A 22,600-nucleotide genomic window follows, 5' to 3' on the forward strand; every position below is an offset into this window, starting at 1 on the left:
TTAATGATGTTCGACCGACCTCTAAAGATGCTTTCTGACAGTAAGTGTACGCTTGTCTCTTCCTGTCTCTGGACCTCAATGCGCTCATCGATCGGCATCAATGCAGTTTCCGATCCTGCCTACCACTGATCCTTGCTATACGTGTGTATGAACCAGCTGACCGACCGTGAGTGTTGTTCTTGTCTTATGCCGTCTTTGAACAAGAGGTAAGGCTTGACTACTGGCCTCAGTATCACTATTCATATAGTTTGTGGCCTGTCAAATTTGTTACGACATGAGACATTGAACCAGTCCCCGCCACCCGTTTCTGTTGCCTGTTCAGTGGGTGTATATTGTGCTGACCTTCGCCCGGACATGCACCGTACTCTCCCTGCTACTGTCCAGCCTCCTCTTTAGCTATTGCTGTCGCTCTTCTCAATTTTCTAGGATTCGCCGACTCAGGCATCATTCGCTTTTCCGGCAAGAATGGATGAAGTAGGAAAACAGATGCAGCGGTGAGCAGATCACGAGGTTATCAGCGACTCATTGAACTTGCACTGACTCAATACAGGCTCGACCTTACACACACCTTCACCGTACGTGTCGGCGATCAGAGAACGCTGTACACATTGCACCGAGCCCTTGCCGAGCAGACCTCAGACTACTGGACGCGAAACCAAGCCGAGTTCGACCTGCACGGTATCCCGAAGGCAGTCTTCGACGTCTTTTTCCAGTGGCATCTCACCGGCATGAATGTGATCGTCCTTCGGAGTGACGAGATACCTGGACTTGACAACCGCCGTATTCGCCCGAGAAGCTCGCCAAACCACCGAGAGCTGATGGGAATCTACAGCGTCGCCCTCACGCTCGAAGACAAAGCGTTTCAGAATGCGGTGATGGACCGTATGATCAAAACCATCATGATAACGCGGGAAGCACCAGGTCAAGAAGTTCTCGTCCAGGTCTTCACGGAGAAGCCAAACAGGTGTCCCATGCAGAGGCTGGTTGTGCGGTGCTGGCGAAAGTACCTGGACGAGCACAAGGTCGACGAGCAGTGGGACGATTGGCGGGATGAGTTCAAGAAGGCGCTCGCCATGGAGCAGAACGGCACTCCAGATGACGCCGCACGCTGGCCTTCACTCCGCCGCCGATGCGAGTACCACGTGCACGATGAGCGCGCTTCCAGAGGCCGGTAATGTGACCCGCCGCCAGCATAGTAAGTCTCCTGCTTAATTGTATGCAACGAATACTTTTCGCTGACCTGATCCCCGGGCGAATACCAAGCAACCATTCTCATCACCCGGCTCTAGGAGATACCTGCTCTCTTCTGCGAATTTATGGTCGATGTTCTTGGGCAATTGCACCTCGTGCAAGGACTTGTACTCCAAGTTCGCACAACGACCGATCTGAATGCTTGGCTGGTTGGCGACAAGCATGCGAGATTGTGAAGGATTGTATGTACACAGCGATGGTTTTGGTGTCGGCTCTCTGGCTGTTTTTTCTTATCGTTGGGTCAAATTGGCGCGACGGACAAGATAGATCGGCAGACTTTCACGAAAGTCACGAGGTGAGCAGCTCAGTGTTTCATTCGCCTGTGACATACGCTTACACCTGACACGTGAAAGGGTCACGCCGACTGCCCAACCTCACATCCCATTCGATTTGTCCCGATTTTCCATTCCTCCTTCCATGTTGAACATCACCATCTCTGGACCATACAGCCAGCTGGCCACTTTGGTCGCTGCGCAAACATGGGGCAGCCGGCGGCCAAGAAACAGAAGTAAGCGACATGATATCCTATCCGCTTCTCACACTGACTGTGCTAGGCTTGACTTCAGCAACAGCTTCACTGTCCACGTCGGCACTGAAAGAAAGCAATACATGCTTCATACCAGCTTCGCCACCAAGACTTCCGGCTTCTTCAGAATCGCCGCGAACGGGAGATGGAAGGAGTCGAAAGACAACAAGCTCACACTGCCTGATGTGCGACCGTCCACCTTTGAAGTCTACCTCGAGTGGCTCTACACCGACAAGATCGTATTGCTTGAAACCGAAACCGGCCGAAACCCAGACGGGACCCCGAAGCTTCGCAAGGGGGCCGACACAGCGTACCCGCAGCTGCTGCGGCTGTACTGTCTTGCGCAGTACCTTCTCGACCTCACATTTCAGAACACTGTCATAGATCACCTGATCAAGTCGGTCTTGCACTTCAAAGTCCACCCCGGAGTGAGCGATGTGAAGACCATCTGGCCCCTGGTTCCGGACAACTCACCCATCAAGTGACTCATCATTCGATACTGGATCAAAACCATCAAGATCGACAACATCAGGAACGATTCGAAGGATTGGCCGGAAGGGCTGGCCCTAACGCTGCTGGAGGACTTCGTTGTTGACAGGGAAGCGGCGAAGATGGGCAAGGCGGGGGGGTATCCGACGATGCGTGATCGATGCAAGTATCATGAGCATGATGAGAGTGCACCGAAGGGACCAGACTGTGAGGATTGATCAGGATTTCAACCTATCATGCCATGGATGTGTCCTGTCCCGCTTGTAGCGTAGGCTTCGGACACGCCACGACGGCAATATAGAAAGCTGGAAACATTTCAAACGCTGCACAACTGCTGGCGCCATTCAGAGCACACACTTACAGATACTACTGGTCCCAGGTCATCGCTCACTTGGAAGCTAAGGTCTCAGACGTCTCGCCCCGATGTAATATTGGGTTTGCTGCTACGGGCTCTTAGCATGTGACAGTAACAAAGCGCTGCTCCTTTGACATCTCGATTTGAAGTTTGCCGCACTGATTCATATACAGACATGCCTGTTCAACAAAAAGCCCTCATCAAAGATACGTGGATGTCGCTGCCTTCGATCCTTTGTGTCGAGCTTGCATAGAAGTTTGCAGAGGGTATGGGGGAGTGCTCTGTCTTGAAGGGATCGATATAAAAACGGCAAAGATCCCAGGAAGTACAGATCATCAAGCAGTTTACCATTTTCACATTCGATCGCATCAGTCTCTACAGACAGCCAACCAACCTCCCACGAACTCGTCTAATTCGGAACCACTTCGAAAGTCTTGGGCCACCTGGCGGCGAGAATGCAGAAGTTGGACTTCTCCGACAGCTTCACAGTCTACGTAGGTGCATGCGTCGTTCACAAGGCCCTTTTCGCGCAGACGAGCGACTTCTTTGCCAAAGCAACAAGCAACAGCTGGAATGAGGCCGACAGGAAGAAGGAGGTCAGCTTGCAAGAAGTCGCCCCAAGGATGTTCGAGTACTATGTCCAGTGGCAATACACCTGGAACGTCGTGGCGAGTGAGCATCTCGAACTGATGCAGCTATACCTCCTCGGGCAGTTCTTGATCGACGGTGCCTTCAAGAGCGCAGTCGTGGACAGGACGATAGAGATCATTACGAAGGCCTCCGTCCAACCAGAGATGGCGCCAGTCAAGTTGATCTATTCCAATACGCTGGAAGAAGATTGTGGCATGAAGCGCCTGCTCACGCGGTTCTGGTACTTCTACTCCAAAGCAGACGGCATCAAGCAGTGCTTCGATGAGCTCCCGGGAGACTTTTCCTCGAGGCTTCTCCAAGAGTTTGTGGCTGTTCGGGATGGGACACAGGGCTCGCCGTCTCTGCAGAACCGATGCTACTTCCACGACCATGACAGGACGGCGCCGAAGCTTTCGACTTGCAAGGATGACCCCCTCAGCAACTCCAAGACCAACTTCCCTCCCAAGCCCACGGTCTCTGTCCTCCCCCAATCGGCCCGTGCCACGAGCTCGTTGTCGAACAGTGTCGCCAGCGATGCCAACCTTGACGTATGGCGCGCGCTCTCCACCTTCAGCGGCCGACCAACGACGACAGCCGTCCGGGTACCTATGGTTGCATCCGGCCCAGGTGGCAGCTTCAGCTTCGGAGGCCACCGACCAAGCCCTGCTCGCCCACAGACTGATCCACAGACTGATCCAAGTTCCCGCGATGGACAGTAGCCTGTCGCGAGATGCGCCTGTTCTCCTTCGAACGGAAGCTTCCAGAGGCTCATGAAACCACCGATGGTATGTAGATCCTGACACATGAAAAGCAAAGAAGCACAGCTGACATAAACGCAGGGTATCGAGAACGTCTCGGTGGTGCACGTGTTGTTTGGAGTTTGACGAATGCAATACCGGGCGCTGATGACCCATGTCTGCAGAGGTGGAGAGGCCGAAGCGTACGGCAGGCAAGTCACCTATCTGATCTGCGACCTTGCTGTTCTGTGCGTCTCGGCGAGGAAATAATGGATAGCGATGACTGTGCGGTGGTTCAGGAGAGTGACGTCTGTAGCAGAATTTGAGAATCCGAACCTTTCGTTCCATACCGTCGCCATGCATGCACGTATCTATACCCATGGCTATGCACACCCATCACGGTCCGTGTTCGGCGGCTGTGCAGCCATGAAGGCAAGCCGCACCACCCGCCATGCAAGATAAACCAGTCCAACACCTCCTACCCAGCCTACGCAGCCTCTGCCTTCTCAACCCTTCCCTTCTTAGCATCTGGGCCTTCAAGCATCTCCCCTCGCCTCTTCTCACCCTCCTTTGTCCCCTCCCTTTCTCTCCTCCTTGCCTCGCGCTCGCCCCTCTCCTTCTCCTTCCGCAGAGCCTTGCTCTCGAATTCGTGCCATTCCCCCTCCAACCCTTCCAGCTCCCACACTCGCTGCTCCTTCGGTTCTTCGGTCGTGAAGTAAGGATGCTCCAGCACATCTGCCGCGGTAGGTCGCAGGTTTGGGTCAAACAGGAACATCGCTTGCAGCAGCTCAAACGCCTCTGGGCTGACGCGTTCGCTGTACTTTTGTTGGAAAGAACTTGGAATGCGCTGCGCGGGACGAAGCAGTTCAAACCACTGCAGCTCAGCGATGCCAGGCCATTCGCTTCGTGAAGGTGTGCCGAGGACGGCGTAGATCTTGTCGAGCTGGTTGATCTCGCCGCCGTCGCCAGGAAATATAGCGTGGCGGGTGAAGATCTCGACAAGCACGCAAGCTGCAGACCAGATGTCCACGGCAGGTCCGTACTGAGTCTCGCCGAGCAATAGCTCCGGGCTCCGATACCATATGGTGATGACGCGGTTCGTATAGTCCTGCTTACTGCTCTTCTGATAGAAGCGCGCCAGGCCGAAGTCTGCGAGCTTCAGCTCCCCGGTATTCGAGACGAGAATGTTGGCTGCTTTGATGTCGCGGTGCAGCACGCCGCGGTGGTGGAGGTAGTCGAGGCCTTCGAAGAGCTGGCGGGCGAGGTGTTTCTTGTGCGCGGCGGTAAGAGAGAAGGAGGGGTGGTTGAGGATGCCAGTAAGATCGTGCGAGAGGTATTCGAAAACCATGAAGCAGTCGTTGCGCTCGACCATGACCTCTTGCAGAGCGACGATGTTGAGGTGATCGAGCGACTGCAGGAGCTTGATTTCGCGGATGGCGGTCACAGGGAACTGTGGTCAGATGTGTCAGTAGCTGGGCAAACAAGCAAGCATCGGGAGGTGTTCTACGCACCCCATCCCTTTCGCCCTCCATGCGAATCTTCTTCAAGGCCACCATCCTCCCACTGTACACATGCACGCCCTTGTAGACCTTGCCGTACGTGCCACTCCCAACCACACTCTCGTTGCCAGTCTTGCGGAAATACACACTCTCACTCGTCGCAAAGTCATCGCTGAGCTCTGGTCGCGCCTTTAGTCGCTTCTTACGCACCTTCTCCTTGCGCACAGCAGGAGAAGCAGCCTTCTTCGTAGCATCACCTGGCTTCTTTGGCGGCTCGACGCGAGTATTACCGACGTAGTTCGCGCTCTTGGCGACTCCAGTCTGAACGAGTGGTGAGACGGGTACTGGTGCTTTCTTCGCGGCGGGAGCAGCAGGGTGCGCTTCGGGAGACATTTGCTGAGGCTTCGCGGGAGCGCTCATCGTGGCGGCCTTCTCCGCGGCCGCAGCGTTGGCACGGCCTTTAATCGAGAAGGAGATCTTGCTCTTTGAGCCTTCATCTTTCTTTCCAGCTTCGGATGCACCCGCGCCGCCAGCTGCTTGTGCCGGCCTCTCGGACTCAGAGATCTTGCGCTTCTTTCTGGCGCTCTCATCCTCAGCGCGCAGGTCAGCAGGAGGACGAAAGGGGTTTTCATCGTCGTCCTCCTCTGGCGGCGGAGGTGGGGGTGGCGGCGCTTTGGAATCGCTTTTGTCCTTCTCCTTGTCGCCGGGCTGGACAAGGTTGCCGCCACGAACGCCGTCATTCGGTGTCCATGAGAGGTTGGCGAAGTGTCCACGTCCACCTCTCTGCGCAGGACCACCTCGCTGAGCTGGCCGTGCTAGTGAATCGCGTGCGGAAGGATAGGTGGGGTGGTTGGGGGATCCGCTGTACTGCTTGGCCGACTGCGGTTGGTAATATGGCACAGCTGGCTGTGGTGCACCATGGGAGTACTGATAAGGCGGCTGCTGCGGAGGGTAGCCGTGCATTGGCGAGCCTGCATGCGATCCATAATTGGAAGGCGGGTATGAGTGGTGATTGTATGGCGCGTGTGATGGAGGGTATCCGCCGTACCGCGGGTCGTAATGTCCTCGGCCGTACATCTCTGCGTCTCGGTCCCGTTCGTTCTTGCGCGAGGAATGGCTTTCTCGGCTCAACGAGCGCCTGCGATGAGACTCGCGACTCACGCCCTGCTCAGGGCTTGTGTGTTTATAGTCACGACCGCGCGGTGAGCGTGACGAAGGCAGGCGTGGAGCTTGATACCGGCCACGTCGCGGCTCTGGTGAACGCCTTTCGCGACGATGTTCTCTTTCTTCCTGAGCGCCTCGTCGATCTCTTTCTCGACCAGCTGGTGAGCGGCGCGGAGATGATGGCGAACGTGGACGTCGATGTCGATAGTCTGATCGGGACGGCGAACGGCGAGAGCGTCCGTGGTAGGCCTCGGCCCCTCTTTTCTGACCTTGCTCGAATGATCGCTTCCCTCGAACAGCGTCACTTCTGTAGTACGAGTCGGTGGATCGAGATCGACGGCGACTCGGAGGGTAATCTGAGGGCGGGCGTCGTGCGGCCACAGTGGTGTCGGTCGGTGCAGGTCGAGGTGACCTGGCTCGCTCGTCTCTGCTTTGGTGATGGCGGTGATTTCTGGATGGCGAAGGGCTGCGACTTTGTTTTCGCTTCCGATGTTGAGGATGTGCCCCTTCATGCAATGGAGATCGAGTGGTTGAGCGGTGGTGCGCCGGAGGTGAATGAGCTGGGCGACGTGGGTGGTGAGAGCTCCGATCTGCGCTTCGGTCCCTCCGCTTGCCTACTACCTGCCTGTCCTCCTCCACTCGGGAGTCTGCTTGCGAGCGCGAACGACGTCTGCTCTCACTGCGCCTTCGATGGCGGTGATGCTGGGGGAAGTGGTGGTGTCGGGAAAGGTTGCGGGAGGAGGAAAAGTGCGGAGGGTGAGAAGTGGTGGTGGAATCCTTGACGTGCTTCCGCCTGCCGCTCTCCGGGGATGCTTCCCGCCGCGCCGACGCCTCAGGACTCCTTGAACGCCGACGACGATGCCGCTCGTCTTCGTCCTCCTTACTCCTCCACGGTTTACTCGGTGCAGCCGCTGGTGGTGAGCGGGCCATGTGGTGCTCGCAGGAGAATGGCATCGGTCGGCGCAAGATCAAGGTTGCCAAGCAGACTCAATCGCCGGGAGATGATTCGCTCGTCCACCACACCCTCGCTCGTGGCCAACCCACGCAGCCGCAGGAAGAATATCACAAGAATAAAAAGATATGGCCGTGTGCATCAATGTCAGCTATACCGCACTCACCTGTCACACTCTTGAGGTCCATGTTGAAATGCACGTTCTGTCCTCCAACCGCCGCTTCTCTCTCCGACCCCCACCTTCTTCCAGTCTTGGCACGGCTTCGCAGTGAGTTCGCTTTGTTAGTGAGCCCGATGAACTATGAAGCGCACACCATGACCCAGCGAGCACATCAAGAAAAGCTGGTTGTCCTGCCACCCACAGATACATCACGTAGGCAATCTTTCTTTAGTATGGCCTCGACCTGCCAGGCTCGCAACAGACCTTAAGCCGGCCGCTGGTGCGGCAGCATCACTGGCCAAACCTGTCTGCATATTCACGACGCTTGCTGTATCATGTCTTGTTAGTAGTCAGGACCAAGGTAGCTACATTTCCAGTGAGGCCAGTGAGACTCGGATCGCTCAAGTGAACAATTCCTTCGGCTTCTTCAACCCGGGTAAAGTCTCGCAGGAGGTCGTAGTTGGTGCACTTGGGAGTGAGAGCTCTTCGGAGACAGACCATGCTGACGCTGTCGGGCGTGGGCATCGAACTTGAGCGAAGGCTCGTGTTGGTATAGTTGATCTAGTGATCATGCTTGAGCTTCGCTGGCCCTGACATGAGTGGCGCCTTCATCTGGAGGCTGGACAGTTTCGACCAATGCCGTCCATCCGTGATTTCGTCGGAGTAGGAAAGAAGCGAATGGTCGTGATTGCAGAGCCCAGGCGAATGAGCAATGGTGGTTCCCATGGTCGTAGAGACTGTTACAGACAAGAGGCTCCTTGTCCTTGCCGAGACATCCACATCGTGTCACAGTATGCGCAAACTAGCTAGTAAGGAACCACATAACATCCGCCACGGCCAGCCACGCCGAAGCAGAGTGAGTAGTGCTGGAAGAAGCGAAGAGCGCCGCCATCATCAGCCAGAGCACCACCAGTCTGCTACGCATCTGGAACCCATCAGGCCTCGGCAGTCAAGTGAAGATGTATGGCAAGAAGGTAATGCGCGTTGGTCCCGGTGCGCACGCCGTGAAAGATGGCTCGGGAGGCGGCGAGGACAGCCAGTGGGCAGTCTGTCTGGCGCAGAAATGCATCCTTCTAACCTTCGATCGCCTTGGATAAACACACAACCGCCATGCGGATCGTGGCATGGCGTCCGAGGATGGGGGCAAGCATGAGGAGTTGATGACAGAAGAGGTGGATGATGTGATGACATGAGGTCGAGCAGAAGACGCCCGCACGTCGGCAGCACCCGGCTGACCTTCCTCTGAGCCAATGACGGAGGGCAAAAGACTTCACCTCTCGAACCTCACGCAGCAAAAGTGTCCCGGATGCTTCCAAACGGAAGATGGAAGTCGAGATACAATGAGGCCGACACGGACATAATGGACTGGCTGTTCTACTACATCGAGGCCGCCCACTCCAACTACTACCTCTAGCTCTCCATCCCTCCGACCACCGGCCTGCGAAGGCTGAGAAATAGACTGCGAAAGTTAGAAGGACAGGACCACAACCGCAAAGATGGACACCAACCCAGCCATCCCTACTCGAGCCAAAGGCACCGGCGCCCACTTCGTCAACGGTCACAGTCCGCTCCATTCCTCCTACTCCGCCGACACCGACCGTTCGGATCGCGAGAGCACCTTCAATGCGATCAAGTCTTCCATGGGCCCTCGCAATGAGCCCCTCGATGTTGAGGAACTGCAGCTCGACGACACGACCAACGGTCAACGATCGTTTCACGGCTCCACGGCGTCTCCTAAGCAAAACCCCTCCGCACGGCAATACGAGGAAGTGGCAGACGGCGACATCGAAGATCTCGATCAGAAGATCTCCGCACGCGATCTACGAGACCAAGTACCTCTCACGCCCCCAGCAACGACTCGATCTGCCTCCCCGTTCGTCTCCCAAAACCCCACCATTGATTTCGACGGGCTGTCCTGGCCCAGCGCCGGCACGCTTTCCCGCCTTCGCGAACGAGAACACCCTACAGATGCCGAAGCGAGATTGGAGAAGCTTTCGGGAGCCGTGCGAACGATACTGGAGTGCATTGGAGAGGATCCAGACAGAGAGGGGTTGCACGGCACCCCGGAGCGGTATGCGAAAGCCATGATGTGGTTCACAAAGGGCTACGAGGAGAACTTGCGGGACATTGTGAATGGCGCGGTATTCCATGAGGACCACGATGAGCTCGTGATAGTCAAGGACATTGAGGTGTATTCGCTTTGTGAGCATCATTTGGTGCCTTTCACGGGGAGGGTGTGTTCTCCCTTCGCTGGATTTTATTACTCCCGATCATCGGCTGACTGCTCTTCCTCTCATACAGATGCACATCGGCTACATTCCATCCCGCCGGGTCATCGGCCTCTCCAAACTCGCCCGTATCGCCGAGATGTTCTCCCGCCGGCTTCAGGTCCAGGAGCGACTGACGAAGCAAGTGGCTTTGGCTCTCAGCGAAGTATTGAAGCCGCAGGGCGTGGCGGTAGTTATGGAAAGCAGCCATCTGTGTATGGTGATGCGGGGCGTTCAGAAGCCCGGAGCAATGACAACGACAAGCTGCATGCTGGGAGCGATGAGGAAGAGAGCGAAGACCAGAGAGGAGTTCTTGAGCCTTCTTGGCAGGAGATGAGGCTTCGTCGATTATGGATAGAGGTGGGCCACGACGGTACATTTGCAGCGCTGGTGTCTGGTGTTGGAAGCAAAAGGTTGGAAAGCATGCTGGGATGGTTCTGCTTGGGTGGCCGGTTCAACAGGCCTTGCTGGAGGGAGTGGGAGGGGGCGGCGACCTTGTGATACCCAGGCCATATGTGCGCTCAACGCGGCGTAAGTGACTCTTTGCTCATCGTGTTCAAAATACCTCTCTGCCCTTGCGGAAGATAAGTACGGTGTCACCGTTCTTCATGTGCCATCCAAACCACGACTTGACTTCATCTCCGACCACTTCAGGCTCAGGTTACACAGGGTGCATGTGCTCACAGCCTTCCTTTTCTGGACCCCCGTGAAGCACTAACCAATCTTCAACCGCCTCGTCACCTTCATCTATCAGGTCGCTCGCCTCGAAAAACTTCACCTCGTTCCTATTGTCCACCTCGTATCCCACAGCTCGCCTATTGTTGTTGCCACCGCAACTGACCCACTAACATTTACACCTTTTCGACACCCACATATCCTCACAACTTTTGGTCAAGTAATGGCACTCGGCCGCCTTTACTACACCATCGCCCTGCTTTTCTGCTGCACACTCTACTGCACCTCCCACTACGACGCCAGTTGGCCTTCGCGTGGTTGGAAACCCACCAGCGGTTGGGGCAGCAAGTACAAGCGCCACGAACAGGAGAAACAAGCAAAGGCGCGCAAGGAAGCGGAGCGTCAACAGAAGAACGAGAGGGCTGGGAAACGGGCAGTGCGCAGGGCGAGCCATCTTGTGGAAGAGGCCGAGCAGGACTTCCGGGAGGGCGAGGAGAAGTTTTACGCCACGCGAGTCGCACAGAACGATGAGTGGAATGGAGATGAGTACTGGCGCGAGAAGGCCAGACGGCGAGCCAGAGATCCAAGAAAAGGGAGGAGCGAAGGTACGGATGGAGGTGACCCCGTCCGACCATGGCCGTGATGGGGTGACAGCGACAGAGGCGGAGGCGGGCGGGCAGGCGCGGGAAGAACATCGTCCTGCCCGCAAGAAGTTGAAGATCGAGACGAACATGGACTTCAGCTACGACGAGACCGGAGCGCCAGTGTTTTCGTCTTTTGCGAAGGGTCGAGCAGTTGAGCATCGCTATGGTGGCAAACCGACGGACGGCAACGCAGCGCTGCTGGGTCCGCAGCAAACACCCACCAACTTCCTGAGGACACCCAGCCTCAAACATCTCTCGCTCACCACACCGGTCACCCCATCGACACCCGCATCTGCTGTTCCACGCAACCCCGACGGCAGCTTCAGCCTCCTCAATGGCTTGTGCCGCGACGACAGCCTGCTGCTCAGAATCGTCGGCCACCTCACCCTGCCATCGCTCAACTCGTTGTACGCCATCAGCAAGACCTTTCACTACCTCTTCAACCGCCACCACACTGCCTTTATCCTCGCGATGGTGCGTACATGGGCGTTTGGCGCAGAGACTATCTTCCCGTGGCGCCACTACAAGGCTCTCTGCGTCAAGGACCCAACACAGATCCAGAAGATGCGCATGGTAGGGAAGGCGGGAATGACGCGGAAGCAGTATGATGATCTGAGGAAGCAGTGCGATGATCTGAGGGATTGTCCGGGACTGAAGTGGCTGGCGATGGTGATCTGGCGGCAGGGAGTTTGCGAAGACATGCTGGTGCAGCTGCGTGTGAATGGGCTCTGGTGTCCGCCTGGTACGCTGGAGTCGGTAAAGAAGATGTGGTTCTTGATGGATATGCCGCTCAATGCGCTCCGGATCCCGCTGATCAGAGACTCGAAATACTTCTCGAACACCATCCTGCAGAACTTTACGCACTTCATGCTGAAGGTGGACATGCTCTTGACAGATCCAGTTGCTCCACAAGCGCCAACTGATCACCCGAACAAGAGGCTTTATCCGGAGAAGCATGACCTGAAGGTGCTGTGTGGAGCTGATTTGAGAAAGATGTTGCTTGCAGAAAAGCAGATGACTGGGCTGTGGCGCGTGATCAGAGGATGGAGCCCAGACCCGGAAGACGGGCAGAGGGAGATCACGAATTTGGATGTGTTGAGGCTGTGGGTGAGGCACGAGTACCGGCATCCTCAAGGCACGTCCGAGAAGAAGAGGAGGCTGCCGATCATGGGCATTCCGTGGTATGAAGTGGGCATGGCAGGCATGGAGAGGACAGGAGTGGCGCTTGCAGTTGCCATGCCAGATAAGAGCAAGGCCCAGCAAGGAGGACAGCCGCGTCCTCAAGCACAGCAAGTCGCCGTCACGCATTCAAGCGTGGCAGGCTCCAGCACCATCTCAATACATCATGCTCATGCTCAAGCGCATGGGCAGGCACAGTACGGCACCCCAAAGATGAAGCCACGCGAGCGGCTGTTCCGCCCGGACGAACTGGTGATGCGGGAGTGCTTCAGGCGGGGGATGAAGATGCACAAGAAGGTTGTCAAGATGATGGCGTTCGGCTTCAGCGATGTCCTTGGGAGGGAGTATCCAGTCTTGAGCGAGGAGGAGATCTTGAAGGGGTTGAGAGGGAATGGAGAGGGGTTGATGATGGGTGTTGATGACATGGATCCGAGGGTTGTGTTTGGTGACGGATGGGAAGAAGGCGAAGAGAGCGATGCAGACAGTGAGAATGGCGGTGAAGGCAGCACAGAACAGATGATGGAGGAAGATGATATGGAGATGGTGGATGAGTTGATGAGCGGTCAAGACTGAAAGGGGCGAAGAGCAGGAGGTCAAGTATGCACATAGCCTCCACGTCGTCAATGCTCCGTTGGGTATAAGACCAATGATCAGCCGGACTCATCCACGATTCTCGATTACACATTCTCCAGCGCTCGTTGCCTGGAGTCCTTGGGTCGCACTGTTGACCTGTCGTGGAGCAAGTCGACGGTTGGCGGAATAGCGATACCTGGTAGTAATGGATCAATGGAGGGATTCATGAATTGATGAATTGATGAGTTGGTGGATTGATGAGTTGATGAATTGATGAGCTCATGAATTGACGAATTGATGGATTGACGAAATGACGAATTGAATGGATTCGTGGATTGATAGATAGATTGATGGATAGATGAACTGTTCTGGACGTAGGGTATTGATCGATCGATGGGTTGAACTGCCACTGGAATGCCTTAGCAGAAGTAGCAGCGCAATAAGCCGAGGAATTGATTGTGGTCTCGTCGTCGAAGTCTCTGAGCGTGCAGCCTCGCCATGTTGGGTCGATGATTGATGAAGTGAATTGCAAATGGATTGATAGAAAGCGGCAGGTGCGGCTCAAAAGCGCCAAGAAGACGGGCTGGAGCTCGAGCTAGGCAGGTGCGGTGGACCTTTGGTGTGGCATCCCAAGGCATCGGAGAATAAACAGGTGCATGCTAGGTCTGCGTCCCAACCGTCCCTTCTTGCGCCCGCGTTCATCCTATCTCGACCTCATCCATCACCGCGACATCGAGCAGCGCTCGCAGTTCAGACTCGGAGGCCCTGACCGCCACCATCACCAGCCCGTGCGGGAAGAAGAGATTGTTGTCGAGCAGAGCGAAGCCGTCGAGCTTGCATTGCCCGAGAGTCCCGAGTTGCTCAAGTCGACTTCTGCAGAACCCATACCGAGTCCAGCGAGGCTTGAGAACGAAGAGCAAGAAGTAACCACTTCGAACTACACACCCAAACCCACCACCAAGATGGGCTCCACCGGCGAGGATGAGTTCAAGGGCGGCCGCGTCTTCTCCATCTCCGGCCCCGTCATCATTGCCGAGAACATGATCGGATGTGCCATGTACGAGCTGTGCAGGGTCGGCCACGAGAACCTTGTCGGCGAAGTCATCCGCATTGACGCCGACAAGTGCACCATTCAAGTCTACGAGGAGACTGCCGGTGTCACTGTGGGCGACCCAGTCACGCGCACAGGCAAGCCATTGTCCGTCGAACTTGGTCCCGGGTTGATGGAAACAATCTACGACGGGATTCAGCGGCCATTGGCGTCCATCAGCGAGAAGAGTGGGTCCATCTACATTCCCAGGGGTGTTGACGTGCCGGCCTTGGACCGCGAGAGGAAGTGGGACTTCACGCCCAGCGACAAGTTCAAGGAGGGCGACCACATCACGGGCGGCGACAGCTTTGGCAGTGTCTACGAGAACAGCTTGGTGACCGAGCACAAGATCCTTCTCCCGCCGAGAGCTCGTGGCACCATCACCCGCATGCCAAAGAAGGGCAGCTACACTGTGGACGAGAAGATCTTGGAGGTCGAATTCGATGGGCAGAAGACGGAGTACAGCATGGTTCATCCATGGCCGGTGCGTGTGCCTCGTCCTGTGGCGGACAAGGAGAGCTCGAACGAACCTTTCATCGTCGGGCAGAGAGTCTTGGATTCGCTCTTCCCTGGTGTACAGGGTGGAACTGTGTGTATTCCAGGCGCTTTCGGTTGCGGCAAGACGGTGATCAGTCAGAGTGTCAGCAAGTTCTCCAACTCGGACATCATCGTCTACGTGGGCTGTGGCGAGCGAGGCAACGAAATGGCTGAGGTGTTGATGGACTTCCCAGAGGTATGGCGATACTTGCGACACTACTCTACATAACCTCTTTGCTAACATCTCTTCCTACAGCTCACCATCGAAGTCGAGGGCCGCAAGGAGGCCATCATGAAGCGTACCTGCCTGATCGCCAACACATCCAACATGCCTGTGGCTGCCCGTGAGGCTTCCATCTACACGGGAATTACAGTGGCCGAATACTTCCGCGATCAAGGCAAGGCTGTGGCCATGATGGCTGACTCGACCTCACGATGGGCCGAAGCTCTTCGTGAAATCTCTGGTCGCCTGGGAGAGATGCCGGCAGATCAGGGTTTCCCAGCCTACTTGGGAGCCAAGTTGGCATCCTTCTACGAGCGTGCAGGCCGTGTCATCTGTCTTGGCTCGCCGGACCGCAAAGGAGCTGTGAGCATTGTCGGCGCCGTGTCCCCACCAGGCGGTGACTTCTCCGATCCAGTCACCAGCAGTACGCTCGGTATCGTGCAGGTGTTCTGGGGTCTCGACAAGAAGCTGGCCCAGCGGAAGCACTTCCCGTCCATCAACACCTCCGCCTCGTACAGCAAGTACACCACCACCCTCGAATCGTACTACGCCAAGGAGAACCCAGAGTTCCCGCGGCTCCGCGACCGCATCAAGGAGCTGCTGTCCAACAGCGAAGAACTCGATCAGGTGGTGCAGCTTGTCGGCAAGTCTGCGCTTGGTGATGGCGACAAGATCACGCTCGATGTCGCCACTTTGATCAAGGAGGACTTCCTGCAGCAGAATGGATACTCTGACTACGACCAGTTCTGCCCGCTCTGGAAGACGTTCTGGATGATGAAGCTGATGATGGGCTTCCACGACGAGGCGCAGCGGGTCATTGGACAGGGACAGAGCTGGGCCAAGGTGAGGGAGTCGACTAGCGACATCCAAGCTGGTCTTCGTGGGATGAAGTTCGAGGTGCCAACGGAGGGCGAGGAGAAGATTGGCAAGAAGTACGAGGAGCTGTTGCAGAAGATGAATGAGCAGTTTGCCAGCGTGTCGGATGACTAGGTGGATGAACGGGCTTGTATGTACGGCTGAGGAGTTCTCGAGTATGGATAGATCATGAAACACTTGACAAGCGATATCTCCGCATCAGTCTACCTTCGGTTCGTGAGATGAGGACGAATGCGGTCGGATTAAAGCGAAGTGCTTGCGCCACTCTCCAGGCCGCCGCCACTTTGGCTGTTTGGGTCGGCTGCGGCCGCGGCCGCTGTTTCCCTGTCGCTTGGCACATGCAACATCACGTTCACTGCTGGCAAGGACAAGCGTTGAAGGCGACAGAATAAACTCTCCCTCTTCTTATACCACCTGCACTGCTGCGCTTACGATATTCACGACTTCTCTATACTCTGCTCTTGCGATTGGCACTGGGCTATTATTCTTGGACTCGCGACAAGAGCAGCAAACGCGGATCGCGATCTTGGAAGGGGAGATAACAACACTGCATTTGAGGCATTTGGCAGAGCGCAAGCATGGCGCAGACGAATCCTAATGCGTAAGATGATCCTGCCAACGAGGAGATGCCGCGGGAGGCCTGGCGAATGCATGCTGACCTATTTGCGACGGCAGGATCAACGTCAACGACCCTGGGTTGATCACGCTGGTCAACAAGCTGCAGGATGTCTTCACAACAGTCGGGGTATGTACGATGAATATTTGACGGAGGCGACGGGAGCATCTGCAAGAGGCGCCCGGTGTAGAAGCGAAGGACATGCTAACGGAGTACTGGCGCAGGTCCAAAACCCCATCGATCTACCTCAGATTGTCGTAGTAGGATCGCAGTCAAGCGGGAAGAGTTCGGTTTTGGAGAACATTGTTGGCAGAGACTTGTAAGCTACGCCGCAGGCTTCCCTCGACCGGAGCGCTCGGGGAAGAAGGGGTACAAAGGACTATGCAGCTAACTTGAGCATCGCATAGCCTACCTCGAGGAACTGGCATCGTCACACGAAGACCGCTCGTCCTCCAACTCATCAATCGCGCCGCCTCCCCCAAACAACAAGCAAACGGCATCCCAGACACGGACACCAAAGTCGAGACTACCGACGCCGCGAGCAACACCGACGAATGGGGCGAGTTCTTACACATCCCTGGCCAGAAGTTCTACGACTTCAACAAGATCCGGGATGAGATTGTAAAAGAGACGGAGTCCAAGACGGGCAAGAATGCTGGCATCTCACCCGCGCCGATCAACCTGCGAATATACAGCCCGAACGTGCTTACTCTGACGCTGGTGGATTTGCCCGGGTTGACGAAGGTGCCAGTCGGAGATCAGCCGAGAGATATTGAGAAGCAGATCAAGGACATGGTGTTGAAGCAGATCTCGAAGGGCAACGCGATCATCCTGGCAGTCACGGCGGCGAACACGGATCTGGCAAATTCCGACGGTTTGAAGTTGGCGAGAGAGACTGACCCGGAAGGACAACGAACGATTGGTGTATTGACAAAGGTCGATCTGATGGACGAGGGCACGGATGTCGTGGATATTCTGGCTGGGCGCATCATCCCCTTACGGCTGGGGTACGTGCCAGTGGTGAACAGAGGACAGAGGGACATTGAGACGAAGCGGGCCATCTCGTCTGCGCTAGAGAACGAGCGAAACTTTTTCGAAAACCATAAGGCGTACCGGAACAAGGCATCATATTGCGGGACTCCCTACCTGGCGCGCAAGCTGAATCTCATCCTGATGATGCACATCAAGCAGACACTTCCAGATATCAAGGCGCGCATCGCCGGCAGCTTACAGAAGTACAAGGACGAGCTGGCTTCGCTGGGCGACAGTATACTGGGCAACAGCGGCAACATCATCCTCAACATCATCACCGAATTTGCCGGCGAGTACCGGACAGTGTTGGAAGGTCACAACGCTGAACTCTCTTCGCTAGAGCTATCAGGCGGCGCACGTATCTCCTTTGTCTACCACGAACTCTACTCCAACGGCGTCAAGGCGGTCGATCCATTCGACAACGTCAAAGACGTCGACATCCGCACCATGCTCTACAACTCCTCCGGTCCGTCGCCAGCACTCTTCGTCGGCACCACCGCTTTTGAAGTCATCGTCAAGAAAGAGATCAGGCGCCTCGAAGATCCCAGTCTGAAGTGTGTTAGTCTCGTATACGACGAGCTTGTGCGCATTCTCGGCCAACTCCTCAACAAACCCCTCTTCCGACGGTACCCACAGCTGAAGGAGAAGTTCCACGCCGTCGTCATCTCCTTCTACAAAAAATCCATGGAGCCCACCAACAAACTCGTCCGCGACCTCATCGCCATGGAATCGTGCTACGTCAACACTGGCCACCCCGACTTCATCAACGGCCACCGTGCTATGGCCATGGTGAACGAGAAGTACAACGCCGCGAAGCCGGTGCAAGTGGACCCCAAGACCGGCAAACCCCTCCCTGCATCCGCCGCACCGCCGCGAAGTAATAGTCCCAGCTTGGACTTAAACGGCGACCAAGGGAGTGGCGGCTTTTTTGGCAGCTTCTTCGCCAGCAAGAACAAGAAAAAGATGGCGGCGATGGAGGCGCCGCCGCCTGTGCTGAAGGCGAGTGGGACGTTGAGCGAGAAGGAGACGCAGGAGGTGGAGGTGATCAAGCTGTTGATCATGAGCTACTACAACATTGTTCGGCGGACGATGATTGACATGGTGCCGAAGGCTATCATGTTGAATTTGGTTGAGTAAGTGGATCTTGCCCCAGCGGGCTTGTGGTTGATGTAAGACTGACTTCATTCTCAGACACACCAAGGAGGAGATGCAGCGCGAGCTTCTGGAGCAAATGTACAGGACGAACGAATTGGACGACCTGCTCAAGGAGAGCGACTACACCGTGCGGAGGCGGAAAGAGTGTCAGCAAATGGTGGAGAGCCTGGGACGGGCGCAGGAGATTGTCAGTCAAGTGCAGTAGCGTGGTGGATGCTTTGGGGTTCTGCAGGGTAATAGAGCTTCAGCGAGGCATCGTGGTGTTCGGAAGTGCAACGAGGTATATCCAGTTAGCGTGGTCTGTATTGCTGGTACGTTGCAAGATCGACTTTCTTTCTCTTCCGTGGCGCTCTCAGCCAGGAACATCTCCGCCGCTTACGTTTCGCTGCCGTCCTCTTCACAGGGTTCCCCATTCCTTCCTGTCAATCACGGCATTTTCGAAATGTTCAGTATGAACTGAAGCATCCGTAGAGCTGCTGTACCAACTCGAGACAGCACGCCACTCCTCGTGCGTGGACGTCTCCCGGATCCGAGTCTAACAAATTCTTGTGGTACTCTTTGAGGTCGTCCGAGTGACTGGCAAGCAGACCAACAGCCATCATATGCCAGCTACGTCAACCCCATTGACAAGATCTGCCGCCGCCATACTTCTCGCATTGCCCTCTTCTCCCGCCTTCTGCTTTGCCCGTTCCTCTTCCGCCGACTTGGCCGCACGCTCGGCACGTTCGCTGTACCGGTCGTTGAACAATTCAAACTGCTGCCGCATGATGATGGTGTACTTCACAAACTCCTCCATGCAGTCGACTAGCCTCTCGCGGTTCCCGGATGGCTTCATTCGGCTGCCTCCTTCCGCCTCAATGTACGATTGATGATCGTTTGGATCCTGGGCGTCGGTGAACTGTGTGTAAGCTTTTGGAACGGACGACTGGTTCGGGATCGTGAACATGCGCATCCAGCGGCCAAGGATCCGAAGCATGTTGACGGCGTTGAAAGATTGTGAGCCCCCGGAGACTTCGGCGATGGCGAGCGTACGACCTTGAGTTGGACGCACCGATCCAGTGCTCAATGGAATCCAGTCGATCTGATTCTTGAACACGCCAGTCTGGAGGAGATCTCTCGAATTAGCTTGGCATGGTCAAAGGTTGGGGTGGCAATTAACGTACGAGCGTTCCATGCTGTTCCGGAGAAACCCAAACATGGCCATCACTCCATTTGCTCAGGTCACGCAGCTGCTGTACTTTTGGGTGGTCATGTTGGACGTCGTCCTTGACAGGCAGGCCTGCTGGATCGTAAACACGGACGTCGCAGCCCAGTCGGAAGAGGATGCGTGCGCATTCCAAGGCCAGAAGTTTTGAATATGATCTGCCAAAGTCTTCAGTCCAGCTGGCAGGAGTTGGGCAAGCCATCGGTATGCTCACCGACTGCGCAGGCTGCCGTAGAGTACAAGGACCTTGAGCCTCTCGCCCGTGCGGTTCATATCCACCTCTGCCATCTTGAGAGCGGTGCTAAGCTCGAGCTTCGAGATCCAGTCGCTGTTTGCAACATCCTGGTGCAGTAAGAAGGGTCTGTGCAGTACGCGGATGTCCTCGTTGTCCTCCTCTTTCTGGATGGCCAAAGTGCGCTGGGAGTAGGCAGGGTCGGGTGGGACGACTGAGCTCTTCCGTAACACTTCGGTATTGTTGAGATCGCCGTTGACCCGAGCCGTTGATACCATCTTTGCAACTGCTCTGGCCGGAGATATTGTGGAGAGGAGCGTTGGCGAGAGGAGCTGTTTCTCGTAGGTGGTCTGAAGCTTCGTGAGGGCAACCAACTGTCCAGCGAGACGTGTGTAGGTTCGGCGCATCGAGAAGAAACGAGGCTGTTCAGAGAATGAGAACGCACAAGTACCTACCTTGCCCTTGTTTAGGAGCAGCACCTGTTATATGTGAAATGTTCTGCGCCTAGCCTCCATGAGACGATGCGTAAAAGATCCGTTGCTGAAGACGTCGCTGTTCCCCGTGCTCTTGTCTCGTAGCCAATCACACGGCCTGGGTGACATCTCTCGGCTTCAAGAGTCTTCCGAGCAAGCCTACGTATTTGCAATCCGCCGCATACCTAGGCTTATTATCCGACCAGGAGGCCGAGAGAGGAACAACAATGCCATCTTCATGCAAAAGCATCGTGCTAGCTCAGCGTCCCAACGACCACATTGAGCCTGATACGTTCAGGGTCGAGGAAAGCTCGGTCCCATCAGAGGCATCTTTGAAGGATGGCGAAGTACTCTTCCAGAGCAACTACCTCTCGCTGGATCCCGCGATGAGAGGCTGGCTCAACGATACGCGATCATACATCCCTCCCGTGAAGATAGGCGCTGTCATGCGAGGCAATGGCGTGGGGACGATTATCGCTAGTAAGAGCGCCAAGTTCCGTGCGGGCGAGGAAGTGTTCGCCATGTGTGGTTGGAGCGAGATGGCTGTGCTCAAGGAGGACGTCGTCGAGAAGCTCGGTCTGCCTTCCAATGGAACTATGACTGACTCTCTGGGCGTGCTTGGGATGACCGGCCTGACTGCCTACGTACAGAACCCATAAGCCCTTCTATATGACATCTCGCTGATCATCCGAGCTTTGGCCAGTTCGGGATATTGAACGTGGGCAAAGTGAAGAAGGGCGACTTTGTAGTCGTCTCCGGCGCCGCGGGGGCCACTGGCAGTGTCGTTGGCCAGATCGCTAAGCTCAAAGGTGCTACTGTGCTGGGAATTGCTGGCTCTGATGAGAAGTGCAAGTGGCTGGTGAATGAGCTTGGCTTCGACGATGCCCTCAATTATAAGGATAGCAACTTCGCGAAGTCGTTCCGTGCTGCTACGAAGCAGCTCATCGACGTCTTCTTCGACAATGTCGGCGACGAGATTCTGGATCTTGCATTAGGCAGAGCAAAGGCGCACTCGACATTCGTGATGTGTGGAGGCATATCCCAATACGTTGAGTGACACGATGGACCTGCATTGCAGTGAGGAGCTAACTTTTCCTTCTTAGAATACCAAGAACGCTCAGGGCCCGAAGAACTACCTAATGATTGTGTCGATGAGAATAAGAATGGAGGGCTTCATCGTGTTTGATTTCGAAAAGGAGTATCCTGCGGCACGGAAGGAGCTTGCTCAATGGCTCTCGGAGGGGAAGATCAAGCGGCAGGAGACTGTGATTAAGGGTGGCATCACCAAGATGCCGGAAGCGCTGAGAGCGCTGTACGATGGCGTAAACACTGGTATGTTCTGCACCTGGAGTCTCGGTACGTCTGCTAATAATGTCAAGGCAAATTGCTAGTACAAGTGAAGGCGCCTGAATCACACCCGCGGTCCATGCTGTAGCTACGCAGTCAACGTACTTTCTGTCGCATTCGCTACAATCACTCGCTTTGTCGGTCGCTTGTGTCTCACGGTTGCACTGGAATGTTGAAGCAGAGAATTGGCCGTTGATCCATCTTAGCTTATGAAATCTCGTACCGGATGCTATATACAGGTTGCTGGGCGTAGATCCCAACCATGCGAACACGATACTTATCGTAGGAGTATACGCGCTTCACGAGAGGCCGTTGCCTTCCGAAAGACGTATAAAAGATAGCAACTTACGCTATACTGTAAGATTTTAGATTACCTTTCCTTATCGTTAGCCCGCTTAAGCCTACGTATTACCGGTTACCGTCGCCTTTAGCTACCTTACTATAGCTCTCCGCGTACTCTATATTGTAGTAGTAGCTACTATTATACTCCTACTTGTAAACGCCGCTAGCTACTACGGAGCGGCGGGACTCGCCTATAAAGATCTCTATAGTATTAATAGTAAGACTAATTATAACAAAGTCCCTATAGATATTACGACTACCTACTAGTAGGTTTAGCACAAAGCCTTTAAGATTAACGACCCGCCTTATATACGCTATTTAGATGTTACGGGCAAACGTCCGAAAGGGTTAGGGTTAGGGTTAGGGTTAGGG

General features: G+C 55.4%; 10 protein-coding genes across 10 annotated transcripts; 8 read left to right on the top strand and 2 right to left on the bottom strand.

Annotated features, from left to right (window-relative positions):
* Positions 1-465: 465 nt before the first annotated feature.
* On the top strand, positions 466-1,175 carry LTR77_011095 (uncharacterized protein; the record flags this gene model as incomplete). The annotated part of the gene is made up of 2 exons (XM_064808307.1): positions 466-494; positions 551-1,175. 2 exons carry the CDS (start codon positions 466-468, stop codon positions 1,173-1,175), a joined length of 654 nt encoding a protein of 217 aa, XP_064653533.1.
* Positions 1,176-1,730: 555 nt separating this feature from the next.
* On the top strand, positions 1,731-2,262 carry LTR77_011096 (uncharacterized protein; the record flags this gene model as incomplete). Its single annotated transcript, XM_064808308.1, has 2 exons — positions 1,731-1,759; positions 1,806-2,262. The coding sequence occupies 2 exons, from the start codon at positions 1,731-1,733 to the stop codon at positions 2,260-2,262; spliced, it is 486 nt and encodes a 161-aa protein (XP_064653534.1).
* Positions 2,263-3,076: 814 nt separating this feature from the next.
* LTR77_011097 (uncharacterized protein) lies at positions 3,077-3,970 on the top strand (the record flags this gene model as incomplete). Its single annotated transcript, XM_064808309.1, has 1 exon — positions 3,077-3,970. One exon carries the CDS (start codon positions 3,077-3,079, stop codon positions 3,968-3,970), a length of 894 nt encoding a protein of 297 aa, XP_064653535.1.
* A 505-nt stretch (positions 3,971-4,475) lies between these two features.
* Positions 4,476-7,163, bottom strand: LSK1 (serine/threonine protein kinase, CMGC, CDC2/CDK subfamily; the record flags this gene model as incomplete). The annotated part of the gene is made up of 3 exons (XM_064808310.1): positions 4,476-5,438; positions 5,500-6,625; positions 6,649-7,163. 3 exons carry the CDS (start codon positions 7,161-7,163, stop codon positions 4,476-4,478), a joined length of 2,604 nt encoding a protein of 867 aa, XP_064653536.1.
* Positions 7,164-9,259: 2,096 nt separating this feature from the next.
* GCH1_2 (GTP cyclohydrolase 1) lies at positions 9,260-10,367 on the top strand (the record flags this gene model as incomplete). Its single annotated transcript, XM_064808311.1, has 2 exons — positions 9,260-9,997; positions 10,065-10,367. The coding sequence occupies 2 exons, from the start codon at positions 9,260-9,262 to the stop codon at positions 10,365-10,367; spliced, it is 1,041 nt and encodes a 346-aa protein (XP_064653537.1).
* Positions 10,368-10,928: 561 nt separating this feature from the next.
* Positions 10,929-13,101, top strand: LTR77_011100 (uncharacterized protein; the record flags this gene model as incomplete). Its single annotated transcript, XM_064808312.1, has 2 exons — positions 10,929-11,310; positions 11,366-13,101. 2 exons carry the CDS (start codon positions 10,929-10,931, stop codon positions 13,099-13,101), a joined length of 2,118 nt encoding a protein of 705 aa, XP_064653538.1.
* Positions 13,102-13,757: 656 nt separating this feature from the next.
* Positions 13,758-15,941, top strand: VPS1_1 (vacuolar protein sorting-associated protein 1; the record flags this gene model as incomplete). The annotated part of the gene is made up of 2 exons (XM_064808313.1): positions 13,758-14,924; positions 14,985-15,941. 2 exons carry the CDS (start codon positions 13,758-13,760, stop codon positions 15,939-15,941), a joined length of 2,124 nt encoding a protein of 707 aa, XP_064653539.1.
* A 464-nt stretch (positions 15,942-16,405) lies between these two features.
* On the top strand, positions 16,406-18,835 carry VPS1_2 (vacuolar protein sorting-associated protein 1; the record flags this gene model as incomplete). Its single annotated transcript, XM_064808314.1, has 5 exons — positions 16,406-16,428; positions 16,503-16,572; positions 16,668-16,762; positions 16,851-18,608; positions 18,667-18,835. The coding sequence occupies 5 exons, from the start codon at positions 16,406-16,408 to the stop codon at positions 18,833-18,835; spliced, it is 2,115 nt and encodes a 704-aa protein (XP_064653540.1).
* Positions 18,836-19,228: 393 nt separating this feature from the next.
* Positions 19,229-20,473, bottom strand: LTR77_011103 (uncharacterized protein; the record flags this gene model as incomplete). The annotated part of the gene is made up of 3 exons (XM_064808315.1): positions 19,229-19,732; positions 19,794-19,992; positions 20,049-20,473. 3 exons carry the CDS (start codon positions 20,471-20,473, stop codon positions 19,229-19,231), a joined length of 1,128 nt encoding a protein of 375 aa, XP_064653541.1.
* A 293-nt stretch (positions 20,474-20,766) lies between these two features.
* LTR77_011104 (uncharacterized protein) lies at positions 20,767-21,930 on the top strand (the record flags this gene model as incomplete). Its single annotated transcript, XM_064808316.1, has 3 exons — positions 20,767-21,183; positions 21,243-21,587; positions 21,643-21,930. The coding sequence occupies 3 exons, from the start codon at positions 20,767-20,769 to the stop codon at positions 21,928-21,930; spliced, it is 1,050 nt and encodes a 349-aa protein (XP_064653542.1).
* Between the last annotated feature and the right edge of the window lie 670 nt (positions 21,931-22,600).

The sequence above is a fragment of the Saxophila tyrrhenica genome (assembly GCF_035928015.1).
Source record: "Saxophila tyrrhenica strain CCFEE 5935 chromosome Unknown scaffold_31, whole genome shotgun sequence".
NCBI classification, from domain to species: Eukaryota; Fungi; Ascomycota; class Dothideomycetes; order Mycosphaerellales; family Extremaceae; genus Saxophila; species Saxophila tyrrhenica.